At 46.6% G+C, this 14,642-nt stretch overlaps 1 protein-coding gene across 1 annotated transcript; it reads right to left on the reverse strand.

Annotated features, from left to right (window-relative positions):
* Window positions 1–413: 413 nt before the first annotated feature.
* On the reverse strand, window positions 414–14,266 carry slc1a1 (solute carrier family 1 member 1). The gene is made up of 12 exons (XM_060076767.1): window positions 13,624–14,266; window positions 10,608–10,748; window positions 9,648–9,740; window positions 8,739–8,847; window positions 8,513–8,555; window positions 8,016–8,120; window positions 6,583–6,767; window positions 6,014–6,121; window positions 5,290–5,412; window positions 4,686–4,880; window positions 3,796–3,930; window positions 414–2,257 (listed from the first exon to the last, which is right to left on the reverse strand). Exons 1-12 carry the CDS (start codon window positions 13,721–13,723, stop codon window positions 2,017–2,019), a joined length of 1,578 nt encoding a protein of 525 aa, XP_059932750.1. The 5' UTR covers window positions 13,724–14,266; the 3' UTR covers window positions 414–2,016.
* Window positions 14,267–14,642: the final 376 nt, after the last annotated feature.

The following is a 14,642-nucleotide window of genomic DNA, read 5'->3' on the forward strand; positions in this document are numbered from 1 at the left end:
TTGGAGATTTTTAACACGTCCCTCTTGGCCGTAAGCTTGAAGCGAGACCATTCGATGATTCTTCAGTCATTTCTGAAGAATAAACGAGTGGGAGAATGTTTCAAAATGGACCCTTGCGCAATAACGAACCTACATTAACAGCTGTTAATTTAATCATTAGTATGTAACCATTTTTGTATCTGCCCACTTTGTGTTGTGTATAGACCCCAACTGGTAATGTATATCTGTTCGGAAATTGTTTCTATACTAGTTTTTATTAAATCCATTGTTTATACATTCATGAGATATAGGCCTACTGGAATCTGCAGTTCAAGTAGGCCTACATCTTCATGTTGAACCACAGCGATTCTCTCTGATCACCTATACCGCGGATTGACTGGTAAAAAATACAGAGTAAATGCTTAGTATTGACCTAGTTTCACACAATTCGACCTTTATTCGTTTTTCCAAGAAATTACAAAATAAACAATGGCAGATAAAATAAAGTGCTTCCCATTGTCGGGCTACTACAAGTCATTTTGTTCCATAGTGGAGCCATTTCACGACAACCGGACAGTACTTTTTGATCAAACCTGCCCCCCGTTTGCCCCAACGTAACGGAAGTCGATTTCAACCCACCGCCATATATCCCGATCGCTTGTTTGCCTGGACTCAAAAGAAAAGCGGATCAACCACTGCTCCCCCCAGATGTTGATCAAGCGGGGACATTCTTTTTAAACTCACAAAGTGCAGCGGTCCTCTTTACAACCCTCTTCCTTTGAGGAAGCTTTTTGCTGTGAGACGGCTCTATTTTGGGCTGCAACGTGGAGTTTCTAGTGTGTTTTAATATAGAACAAAAACACCTGCAACGTCCTTCTTACTATGCACATTCACCCAGGACAGAGCGGTTGAATCGCAGGAGGGTAGTGTGTAAAATCGGTTCTGCCCCACAGCCCTATGGCATAAAAAATAACTTGACTATGCAGAATGTCGAAAAATGGTAGAAATAGGTCAAATCAGTTATAACAATCGTCCAACACAAGTGATCGAATGTTATGGACCTCCAATGAGAAATGCGTGGTGAAAAAGAACCTGATGAAGTATAGGCAATACGTTTATAGTTGGCAATAGGCCTACTTACAATGGGAAAATAAACCTAATTGGATTTCACAGTGTCTCATCAATTGTGAATGGGATCATTTCTCTTGGTGAACTTTTGGACTCAATACTATATCATGTCTGTAAACAGCCGTCACCATTTTTCATGTATTGCTTCATGCATCTAGATAATTAAAAAATCTATTATGTTTGGCACAGTTTGGCAATATAATAGCCTATAGGCTACAGACACAACACTGGGTTTGGGGAAATTGGTTATAAACTACAAGCACACGCAAGGATTGATCATTAAAAGCTTTGAAACAATACAAATAACAAACAAAGTAGTAGTATTTCACAGTAAAGTACATAATTATCATTTGAAGTGCGCGGCGATCTTGAGTTTCTTTTTATACTTTTTTCATCCTCATGCTTTTATTTTGAAAAGAAAAGTTCAGATGACTGCTCTGTGTGGATCTATTTTTTGATGCTAAAAAATTATCTCCAATCTTTCAATCTCACACACACGTACACATACACACACAGACACCCGCACACACACACACACACACACTTCCGGTCAGTGCACCTTTGTGAACCAAAAGTTGTAATAAAAAAACAAAAACACAGAAGAAAGGCTTTTACATTGATATCTTGGCACACGGTCTGCGTAGCAAGGAAGCACTTGAATCTAGTGACGCTGGAGCTTAGGAACGGCGCATGTCCGCCCCCCCCATTGGATAGAAGGTGGTGGGGGGGGGAGGGGGGGTTGATTAAACGCAGGATGGGACAAAAACAAGATGGCGCTGATATTAATGTTTGTGCTCGGGGGGTGAGGAATTAAGGGAGGCGGGATTAGGATTCGGCGGCGTCCCTCCATCACCTCGTCGCCATGGCGTCGGGGGGGGGGGGGGGGGGGGGGGGGAACTGAAGAGGCGACTAGAACTGTGAGGTCTCGGTGAAGGAGATGGCGTCCGACTTGTCGACGGTGAAGCCGCCGTTGACGTAGGACTTCTTCTCGCAGTCCTCGTCGTCCAGCGGCGAGTCCAGGGCGAAGGGGTTGGCCATGTCCACGTCGGACGCCACGTCCATCCGCTCCAGCTCACGCTTGGACAGCTTCTCCACCACCGCCGCTCCGTACGCGTCCCCCAGCACGTTGATCATGGTGCGGCAACGGTCGCTGGAGAAAAAGACCCCAAAAGGCCGTCGTTATCCGTTCATGTTCAGATTGAGCAGACGCTTTTAGATTTACATTTACATTTAGGGCATTTAGCAGACCCCTTTAATCCAGAGCCACTAACAATAAGTAAATTTGTCGTGAAAGTGAAACAACAAGATATTGCTGTCGGTACAGTAAGGATGTTCATAGAACCAAGTGCAAAGCTCCAACAATCGCTAGGTTAACCCATTCCCAGTATACAACAAATACAGCTAGGATAAGATGCTATAACTAAGTTCTATAACAAAATACGACATAGAATAAGTCTGTACGTTAAGTGCCAGGACGTACAACATACAAAAAGTAGGAGGGGAGGGACGTGGTGGCAATGCAGTCTCGGTGAATTCTGAACAGGTGGGTCTTGAGGGTGGGTCTCTTGTAGTCTTTTATACAAGACTTCCAAACCATTGACACACACGTTTACACACCGACGGCGGAGTCAACCATGCAAGGCGATAGCCAGCTCGTCTGAGGCGGTTAAGTGTCTCAGGTGTCTTGCTCAGGGACACCTCTACGGCTGGGAGGTGTAGAGGGATTGAAACCAGAAAACTTCTGGTTACAATTCAACCCGTTGGTCCTCCTGATCTAAGCCGAGCAGTGATGATATGATTGGCCGGCTGTTGCCATTCAGCCGGCCAGAGATATGAAAAAAGAAATGAAAGATATGAAAAAACACACGCTCAAACAAACCAAAACACACACACACTCACAGACATACACAAACAGGTGATCATCTGGTAAAGAGAAACCCAAAGGCACGAGTCTGTGGGTTGAGTTTGTCTCGTCGAGGGGTCATTGTGAATGCTGCACCTCCCTTGGCCCTTGCCAGTGCGTATTGCGATGCACTTGGATCGGTTCCCTTATCGTCTTTCAGTCATAGCCATTCATCAGAATTCCCATATCATCCGTCCCCAATACAGTAAATACCAGGTCTGTTACGATGCCAACAGGGCTCCGCAGCGACCGGCCTGAGCTGGTTGGGTTTGCCTGCAGTACAAACTGCCTCTGTGGTCCTTTGGCTGTGCTGCTGCTGCTCGCCCTAGTGTACACCCCCCCCCCCCATTTCGGCTGCCAAGTGCTTATTGAGTTTTGGGAGCGGTTCACCTCACCCCCTGCTCAGAGCACAGACAGGTTCTGGCCGGTGGACAAAGTTTAAGACCTAATATGTACAAACATATATTTGAAGCGATAGTATATTTATGTATGTATTTCTATAAGTATATTTGAAATGGCTTTCCAGGACTCTTGAGTGAATGTCCTCTTTTCTGCCTCCCTTGGAGAAGGGGCAGCAGGGTTGAGTTTAGTGTTGTGACTATACGGTGTTCCACTGCCAGGCAAAAGGTACTGGGTTCGATCCCCAAAGTCCCTATCCCTTATCAGGATCCCCAGGTAATCCCTCCCTGCCCCTTCCTGTCATGCGTTTGGTTTCACTGTTAACCGCTTAGTGATAAAGGGCAAAAAAAATACGCTTTAGTTTCTTTAGTCAGTAGCCTACTTACAGGAGCCAATCCACGGCAACAATCAGCGTGACATCGTTGGCCGGCAGCCCAACAGCTGTTAAGACCATCACCATGGTAACCAGGCCTGCGTTGGGGATCCCAGCTGCGCCGATGCTGGCCAGTGTGGCAGTGATGCTGAAACACACGCAGCATTGCACAGAAAACCATCAATCATACTTGTAGAAATAACCTTTAATTGAAAACCTTTTTTTAAAAGCTCTTTCAAATGAAACGCCGTTCCTGGTGGGCGACGGGTTCGTTTGAATGCATGAGCGGGATCGCTGTTTGAAACTGCTTGTTGCACTTCTTAAGGAAGTTATCACATGCCACTAAATATGCAATACAATCACAGTGTCGATCAGTTTGATTAGATAGTTCGGTAATTGTATTCTGATATTCTAAATTCTCTCAATAGACCAACTCGTGAAGATGAGTCCTGTCGAAAAAGTGGCAGACCCGTAATCAACATTATGAGGGACGCCTGTGTTTATCCCCCCTCTCTGTGTAAAGTCTAGTCCAAAGGTCTTGTTCATCGTGATGTCACATCGCCTCCATTTTGGAAGTATAGGGGGGCATTGTTCATGTCAATGGTGGTCGGGTCATTATTTAGTCATAAATCGTGGAAGGATTTGTGATTATCATTACCCCTCTCGCTCTCTCTCTCGCACTTCTCTCTTTCTTTCGCCTCTCTCTCTCTCTCTCTCTCTCTCTCTCTCTCTCTCTCTCTCTCTCTCTCTCCCCCTCCCTCTCTCTCTCTCTCTCTCTCTCTCTCTCTCTCTCTCTCTCTCTCTCTCTCTCTCTCTCTCTCTCTCTCTCTCTCCCGTCACAAAATGGCGGCATATCACCAACCATAACTCCCCCCCCCACCCCCCCAGAGGCCCCTCTCCCACCTGATGGTGAGGATGTGTCCCACGTCCAGGTTGTAGTCGTTGAGCTGGGCGATGAAGATGGTGGCCACGGCCTCGTACAGCGCCGTGCCGTCCATGTTGATGGTGGCGCCCACGGGCAGCACGAAGCGCGTGATGCGCTTGTCGATGCCGACGTTCTCCTCCGCGCAGCGGAAGGTCACCGGCAGCGTGGCGGAGCTGGGACACACACACAGAGACGCACACCGGCGTCACACAAACGCACACGTCACACACGTGTCACACACACACACACACACACACACACACACACACACACACGCGCGCGCGCGCCAAACAAAAGTCACACAAGCATCACACACAAGCGTCACACGAGCGTCACACACGCGCCACACACACACACACACACACACACACACACACACACACACACACACACACACACACACACACACAGATACACACACAAACGCGTCACACACACGTCTCACACGAGTACTTCTCGTTGAGTTTCGGACAGTTTTGTTCGTGGAACAACTCATGGACCATAGCCCCGGTCGATGGATGCATTCAAGAGGGTGTGACTCCGAATCCACAAAGCGGTCATGAGCGTCTGTGGGCTGCTGACCTGGAGGAGATCATCAGGGCGGTGACCAACGCCTGGGCCATCTGGAGCATCAGCGTGAAGGGGTTCTTCCTCACGAAGACGAAGTAGATGAGCGGCAGGATGAGGAGGCCGTGGACGGCCAGTCTGTGGGGGGCAGGGCGCAGCACAGAGCGTTGAAGACCCAACAGAGCGTGGGAGGAGGGACACCCGCGCCCCAAACAACGGAAGCCCCTTCCACATTAGTGTTAGTGTTGTGTGAGCGACGCCTGGTTGACTTCTCTTTGTTAATGACGGTTGCTTAGCAACGTCTTCCATTACTGTCTTGCATCGCCGCTGTTCACCGCTGTTTTTTAAAAAACGATTGACCTCTATGCCAGCGGCTTATCGCTCAAAGTGAAACTTTCCGACTGCAGAGTCATCACCACGGGTCTAACGACCTTTCGCTTTTGTTTCTGGGTTTAAGCTCTCCCTCGCAGTCAACGACATTATTAAGTCAGGGCTCACAGATACCCCCGTGGCATACCCTCATGCACACAATCAAATGAACCGGATCAGTCTATCATTTAAACGTGTCTATAATACAGACACATAAGCCCCCCACTCCAACCCCCCCCCCCACCCCCAAATTGGCTCCCTTATCAGCGCTCCGGCAGAGCTCTTGTTTTTCTTTTTACGGCGTCTTTCTTCGGAGGGGCGCCAGCATTGGCTTTCCAAAGGCCAGCTATAAATCTGTGCTCAGTCTTACCCAGTCAGCACGGTGGCCATATAAAGACCCATCTTCCCGAAGATCGCCCAGTCTTCCACTTCAATAATTTTGGCCGCAATTAGGAAGAGGATTCCGACGGGCATGTAGCTGAAATGAGACGGATCGTTTTATAGACAAGGTCAGACAGGGATTATTAGAAATGCTGGCTGTGTGTGTTTGTGGTTGGGTATCTGTGTGTGTGTGTGTGTGTGTGTGTGTGTGTGTGTGTGTGTGTGTGTGTGTGTGTGTGTGTGTGTGTGTGTGTGTGTGTGTCACTGGACCATTTTATGTCCAAATGATTAATTATTTGCAGAATAAATTCGGTACCATGTTCAATGGAATACATTTCTAAGGGAAAGAAGGAAACCCCCAAAGAGATGACCTCCACTACATCTCATCATTACAGGTTTCACGTTTAAAAATAAGCATCTACATTTGTCCAATGTTTATCTTTTGGGGCACTTTAAATAAAATGTATTCAATTTCAAATATTCTGAATCGTCCTGAAAAAAATTGCATTTGCATTCGTAAAAAACACTCCCAATGCATTCTGGGTAGAACCCGCGTACCACATGATGATCTGCACCAGCCGCATGGTGGCCTCGTTCAGCGCGTCGAAGAAGTCCAGCAGGATGCGGCCCCGGGCGCCCATCTTGCCGATGACCAGGCCGAACACGGCGCAGAACACGATGAGGCCCAGCACGTTCATCCCCTCCGAGTACGAGCCCGTGATCTTGTACTCCTTGGTGACGTTCTGCCAGGGGGGACACAAGACATCCATTCATGCCTGTTTGGCTAGAAGAGCGAAAATGAGAAGGGCAGGGAAACCGATACAGACCTCTCAGCGGAGATCTCTCACAACAACGTCTTCCATAACTGTCGGTTATCGTTGGTTAACGGAGAGGGCAGGGAACCCGATACGCACCGCTCAACAGAGGCTCCTCTCTCTGGTACGCAGCCGATAACCCGGTTTCCGGTCGTCGGTTATCGTATGTTATCTTACCGTGTTTTCAGATCATCTGTTATCGTATGTTAGCTTACCGTGTTTTCAGATCGTCTGTTATCCTATGTTATCTTACCGTGTTTTCAGATCGTCTGTTATCGTATGTTATCTTACCGTGTTTTCAGATCGTCTGTTATCGTATGTTGTCTTACCGTGTTTTCAGATCATCTGTTATTGTAATCTTACCGTGTTTTCAGATCATTTGGTATCGTATGTTATCCCATCGTGTCTTCCGATTGTCGTTATCGTATGTTATCTCTCAGTTTTCCGATCGTCGTTATCGTATGTTACCTTACCGTATCGTATGTGCGATGTGTGATCGACGTGTATAATTATTGTGAGAGATAATAATTCAATAAGGGAGAGAGTTCGAGGGTCAGTTGCACATGCAGACAGAGAGGGAAATTGAATGTAGGTCGCTGGTAGGATCATTAACAGTACTTTGCCTTAATGATTTCTTAGTGATGTCATTCCGATTCGTATTTTAATTTTTTTTGGAAATGATTGAGTTTCCATGCTGGACATTGGTCGCAAAAACATGGAGAATATTTATGAGACAAATATCCAATAAATATTGGATTTATTGGATTAATTTATTACATATTTTAAAAATTAAGGCTTGGGTAGGCTACACCAGCCAGAGTATGTTCAATTTTGAAAGCATCCAACTGAAACCAAATCCCACCCCTCCCAGCCTTGTGGCAGACTGCGGTCAATTAGCACACGAGGGAAGAGCAGCCAGTAGCCAGGTGGGTCGGTCGATAGACAGGTAGGTCCTCCAATCATTTAATTTAGGTGTTTATCAGAGCTTTTGATTTAGTGACTGCTGTCGGGATGTAAAGAGAATTTCAACAAATGGATCTAAAATAAATTGCCTTCCCTAGCCTTGAATACATTTGACATTATGGGTAATACTTACTTCATTTGTAAGAGATGAGCTGGGCTTTCCAATTGCCCGAATGACCCAGGTGACATGATTGCAGCGTTGCGTACACTTACCTCCATAACCGCCATCAGTGTAGTCACGAGAGGCGGGGTCAACGTAGCGTTCTCCGGCTGAACTTTTGGCGGTGGCGGTGGAAGCTCCACACGCTTTGTCTTGTACTGGGAAACACCGTGGGGGAGAAAAAGTCTTTAATATTGTTCCATCATATCCCAAATGAATAGGCTTTCGCACTTCAATAGGCCAAACCAGAGATCCAACACTGAATGCAGTTTATGCATGGCCCAACATTGCAGATTAACTACCCTCTCGACAAAATAGCGGGGCACACTCTGAACGTTGACACATAGAATTGGGTACTTTACAATCATGGCTGTTTTTCTACATGAATGCCCTGCAGAGCTGGACTGGAGGCCGTAAAAACCTATAAGCCGCATTTCATGGCATGCAGTATCTGTGTTATGAGATAAGGGTGTATAGCATGTTATAAATAAAGACTAGGGGCTTCCTTCCGAGGGGACTGTCTTCGTTCCTCAGGGCTCCCGGGACTAACCTGTGCGAAGCAAGCCTGCACCAGGTTCTCGGGGAACATGTTCCTGCGGAGGAAGTAAGATGAGGTTAGTTCATGTAGAACCATAAGCGATCATGGTCAGAATGATGGACGTGTGATTGATGTGTGGGAGCAGTTCTTTGAACCAAACTTTGAACCAAAAGGATGGCTGCGCACATTGCCGCATTCTAATTGGTGCATTCTTAGAGGGTCACGGCTGCCGTGGTACCTGACGAGGTCCAGGATGGTGTCGACGGTGGTCACGTTGGGCGTGGTCCCGGTGCTGCCGAAGTGCTTATGGGACACCCCAGGTTTGATGGAGACCACCAGGATGATGCCTGGATGAGATCGCCCGGCTGTTAGTCGTCTGCGATGATGTGGTTTACGTCGGCCGATAGAGCCGTAATATCAAAGGCATCACACCGTATTTCCCCTTCACCTCACACGACGGACACAAGCAATTGTTGTGTTTCTGCTAATATCCCATATCCCACACTCTTGAGTGTCTCTAAACTTAAAGGAGAACAAGACCGCATCAGCCTGCCTTTAAAAGATACTTTCAGGGATTTGTTATTCATTCTGTGGCTGCAGGGCTGCAGGCCCCCCTGTAAACACCCCTTCAATTAAGTGCCAACTAGCGGAGGACAGGTGTGTCCCATCAACGCCTAATCAGCAGGTGACCAGGTGATCCTATCAGCCAATCATAGGCGATGCATGCCGTAGCAGGTGTTTAACCTGCAGGGGAAGTCGTCTGATGCAAACCAATGTGGGAGTGGTGTTGGGGTTGGGTTCTCTTTAAAGCTTGAAGAGGACGAGGTACCAAACGACATACTACATCATGTTATACTGTTGTTTTCTTGGAGCGGTGATTTAAAGAATATGTAGATCTCCTGGAAACACTTTACAATAAGGGTACATTAATTAACATCACTCATTTACATGAGTTAATTAGTTAAGACTAAAAAGCATTATTATTATTATTATCATTTATTTAAGGGTTAGGGTTGGTATTAGGGTTAGTCAGGCTAAGCTAACCCTATTAATGCATAATGAACCAATAAATACCTTAGTTAACATGAACACTATGAGTCAATGCTTTCTACCGCAATAACTAATGTGAGTGGCCGGTCTCACTCACCCAGGATGACTGCGAAGATGGTGGTGGTGAAGTAATAGACCACAGCCCGAAGGCCTATCTTCCCAGACACCTCCGAGTCCAGCGCAGCGATTCCTGAAAGTCATAAAAACCATGACTCTGCAAGCACGAGGGGATGAACACATACCCTGTACCGGGAACCACATCCTTCATGTTTCTATATATAAAATACGTGGAACTTGTGGGAGTGGAGAACTGCTGTGTGGGGAAGCTGCCCCTTATCTTATGATTATTTGAGTATTTCTGTGATATCCTCTGTAAAGCGGATATTCTGAGTGGTTATTTTGTCCTTGGTTAAAGTTGCTGTTGCTAAGTGGTTGCTGGTGATGTAGTGGTATGTTTGTGTCTCTGACGATTGCTGAATGAAACTCAAATATATTTCTATCTATCCATCGATCTATCTTTGTCTGTATCTATCTGTCTGTCGTCTATCTATCTACCATCTCTGTCTGTCTGTCTGTCTGTCTGTCTGTCTGTCTGTCTGTCTGTCTGTCTGTCTGTCTGTCTGTCTGTCTGTCTGTCTGTCTTTATTCTAAAACTTCCAACCAACTGCTCTATCAACCCGGTTGATCGGTTTTATGCCTTAATTCCTACCTCTACTTTTGAGTAAAAGTGTGACAGAACACGTGTTTGTCAAATAACATGTGTTTGTCAACAAATGTGTTTGTCCTGAGGCGGCCGCCTCACTTCTGATGGATGTGTGCTATTGATGTGTATGAATTTCCAGTAATGTATTGTTTATATATACAGTATACACACACAAGCATGTACCCGCACCCCCCCCCCCCCCCCCCCCCCCCCCGACACACACACATATTCACACACACGCACACACACACACACACACACACACACACACACACACACACACACACTTTGAAGCACACACACACATAATAACACAGACTCAAGGCTCACCGCGGCAAGGCTAGGCTAGCTCACCTGTGATCATGCTGGACATGATGAGCGGCAGGATGATCATCTTGAGCATCCGCATCAGGATCTCCCCGGGGAACCCAAAGTACTGCCTCTCCAAGTGGGACAGAGACGTGTACTCTCTCACCAGCAGGCCCAACCCGATCCCTGGAGCACACACACACCCACACACACCCACACACACACACGCGCACACGCACACACAAACATCGTGGGGTCACAAAACTTGATGTTGTTGATGCTGGGTCGTAAGCTAACATCTTCAAGCTACGGTTATCATTAGATGATTATGGGATGAGGTAAGCAGTGCCGCTATCTTTATGCTACTTCCATCAAAAGTACAGTACTGTGATAGCAACAATATAGCTACACACGTAACATTGATGTGAATGGTTGAATGTAATGCACATTTCCCTTGGTCACAGTTCTAACAATTATATCTTTACATAGATGGAGAATAATGTGGAATAACCGTTGCCAATATATCAAAGTGGTACCCAATCACAACACACCCTGGTGTGTTGTGATTGGGTAGTCATTGTCGATTCACGCAGGTCGATTGAATCTCCACAATCTAAGACAAATGGAAAGACGCATTAAACAAACCGTGTACTGACTTTAAATTGGAAAGGGAGTCTCATCTGTTTATCATAACAAGTTTATGCTTTGCAATCTGAATTCAATTTGGACGAGTAGAAGCCAAACAGGGACATTTTAAGCACAATTTGTGTGCTTTTCCATTGGACGTATAATATCAAAACTTTTCTTCGATTTTGATCAGACATAACATCTCCTCTACCATATCTGTCTGTCTGTCTTTCTATATATTTATCTACAACTTATTTAAATACGTTGTGTAGCAACGCCATCATTTCTTTACACATGTCTATTATTTCACCACCAGCCAAAGGATTCATCGTGCTTCAATAAAAAGGAAGTGAACTGCGGTGTGTGGGGAAGCTGCGCCTTCCTTTGATTATTTTAGAATTTCTTTGATGATCTCTATAAAGCAGACATGCTGAGTTGTTCTTTTTCCCTTGGTTGAAGTTGCTGTTGCTAAGTGGTGGCTGGTAGTGGTATGTTTGTGTGTCTGACGATTGCTGAATGAAACTCAAATATATTTCTATCTATCCATCGATCTATCTTTGTCTGTATCTATCTGTCTGTCGTCTATCTATCTACCATCTCTGTCTGTCTGTCTGTCTGTCTGTCTGTCTGTCTGTCTGTCTGTCTGTCTGTCTGTCTGTCTGTCTGTCTGTCTGTCTGTCTGTCTGTCTGTCTGTCTGTCTGTCTGTCGTCTATCTATCTACCATCTCTGTCTGTCTGTCTGTCTGTCTGTCTGTCTGTCTGTCTGTCTGTCTGTCTGTCTGTCCATCTACCTCCTCTGTCTGTCTGTCTGTCTGTCTGTCTGTCTGTGTCTGTCTGTCTGTCTGTCTGTCTGTCTGTCTCTCTGTCTGTCTGTGTCTATCTATCAATCTATCTTTCTATTTGTCTGTCTATCAATCTTTGTCCGTCTATCTATCTCTGTCTGTGTCTGCCTGTCTGTCTGTCTGTCCGTCTTTCTATCTGTCTGTTTGTGTCCGTCTAAAGACAGAATGTAACAATGCCTTGATTCTTTCGCCCTCTTCCTGTTGCTGTCAATAAATGGGGAGGTCAACGTTCCTTTAACTCATGAGTTACATTTCCGCCTATGAGTCCAGTCCTGAAAGATGATCTCAGGTACACATCCAGGGGTCCACAAGACCCCCTTCTCTCTGTTTAACTGTATGCGGTTCGGCCCTTACTGGGTGATGAGCATTCTTTCACCCATAAAAGCCCCATTAATCCGGATTGGTTGGTTTTGCAGTTACACTCTGAATATCCACATGCCTTATATCAAGCGTTAATAGCGAGCTGGCATATTACACATTCTACGAACCCCTGAGTAAATATGGGCCCACCGCGACAGGGTGAAGGGGAGAAGGGTCTGTTTCTGGTGGTGAAATGGAAGATGGAGGACGAGAACGGTAAAACACGGACCACTCAACCCCTTCATCGTTCACCTCGTCTAGGCTCCCCTGTATGGGCTCCTCAAGGTACGGGGCCGGTGCCAAGTGAGACAGTGCACTAGATTACTGGGCACGTTGTTGAGTGTTTAATGGGCTATAATGATGGGCTATATGGCCATCGTAAACGTATATATTTGAGATATATGTTGTCTTGATCACCTTTGAATCATGTGAGGGCACGTGAAATAGGTGATAAAATGGCAAATTAAATTACTCCCTCCTCCCACCATATATTTCTTGTTGTGGAAGGTTTGAGGTTAACCTTAACATTGTAGACTACTGTATTTAATGTTTATTCTCCAGATGTCGTTGCATCATGTATATATTTAAACATAGTTCCATTGAATTGATGTAGGTGTCATGGAAATACATGCCAGCTTGCAATAACTATCAACAGATGAAACGCCAAGTAAGATCCATTCTTTCACACGCAGTCTCCATCCTGCGTGCGAAGGACAAGGCCCATATCTGGTCCTGAGTTTGTATATGATGATTTTATAGGATAGACCGTTTTTTTCTCCTGATCTGACCTCAAGAATGGTTCGTCATATCTGCGGTAAGATTGCAATGGTTGTGCGCTGTGCTGTGCTGCTACACAGGTCCCCATTCGTGGAATCCGCCGGTGCAGACGGATACTTAGGACGGACTTGAGTCTGGTCACGTTTGAATGATACAGGATGCGAGAGCACAGTGGACGCACACATCACCCACACCGCCTAACCCACATGCAGCGGCGATAAAACCCCGGGACTGCTTAATGATTCACCGGGCTTCTGCGGTAGACATTCCGATGAGAGGACAGCTTTTGCATGAATGAGTCTATTAAAATACTGCACCGATACCGCTGCAAACACTTGCATCATGAGACGGTAACACACCAGAAGGACGGGGTGCGTTGCACGTCCAGACATAGCAGGTTGAGGGCAAACCACGGTTCTCCACATGCACAGGGTCGTGTGTAGGTCTATACATACCCAGCACCACCGCTATCACCGTGGCGATGAGCAGCCAGTTCTTCTTCATGAAGCCTTTGATATTCATGCCCCGTCGCTCTTTCTGATCCATCAGTTCCATTTTGGTCCTCTTCTCCTCCGTCCGTCGCCCGTGGAGACAAGCTATGGGGGTCTCGCGTCAGACACAAAAGACTGTTGCAGTTGCAGCAACAGCCCAGCTGTCTGTGGCGGAGTGTAATTTGTGTGCTCCGCTCTGTATGTCGCTGCTTCGTTTTATACCGAATCAAGGATGCCGTCGGTTCGTATAGGCAATCGCGACTGTCTAAACGGATATCCGCGCGCGTGTGTGTGTGTAGGTGTGGGGGGGGTGCGTTTGTGTGTGACCGGGTCGGTGTGTGTGCGTGATGTGCGCCTCTGACAAGTGTGGCTGATCATTGGAGAAGGGAAGATGCAATCTTTAACTTGGGTCACCTCCTCCTCCTCTTCCCTCTAGCCCCCCGCCCCCCCTTCACCGCAACGCTACGCGGTGTGTCTGTGACATCTCAAGTGAGGTATCTTAGTGGATGCCAAATACAGACATATGTTAGGCAAGTATAAAGGCAACGTATAGCCTATAACTAGCGTTGAGGTGCCGTCCTTATTCTAATTCGCGTTGAGGCAGCTGCGTGTTTTAGTGCTGACTGTGCGACCTGCGTGGCGTTCACACCATTCACGTCCTGTCAAGTGCACGCGCACGCGCACGCACATGAACACACAGACACGCACGCGCACAAACAAACACGCACACACACACTTGTTTACACTGACACACACATACACACGCACAAACACGCGTACACACACACACACACACACACACACACACACACACACACACACACACACACACACACACACACACACACACACACACTTGGTTTTAGCATAAATGAAATGCTGCACTGTTGATTTAATGTTTGAAGCGTGGACACAATATTCTTTTATAAAAAATCCCATCGTGCCCTCGAGGGATCGTCTTCTTGTCTGGGCTTGTCGTAGTC

The sequence above is a fragment of the Gadus macrocephalus genome, chromosome 17 (assembly GCF_031168955.1).
Source record: "Gadus macrocephalus chromosome 17, ASM3116895v1".
NCBI classification, from domain to species: Eukaryota; Metazoa; Chordata; class Actinopteri; order Gadiformes; family Gadidae; genus Gadus; species Gadus macrocephalus.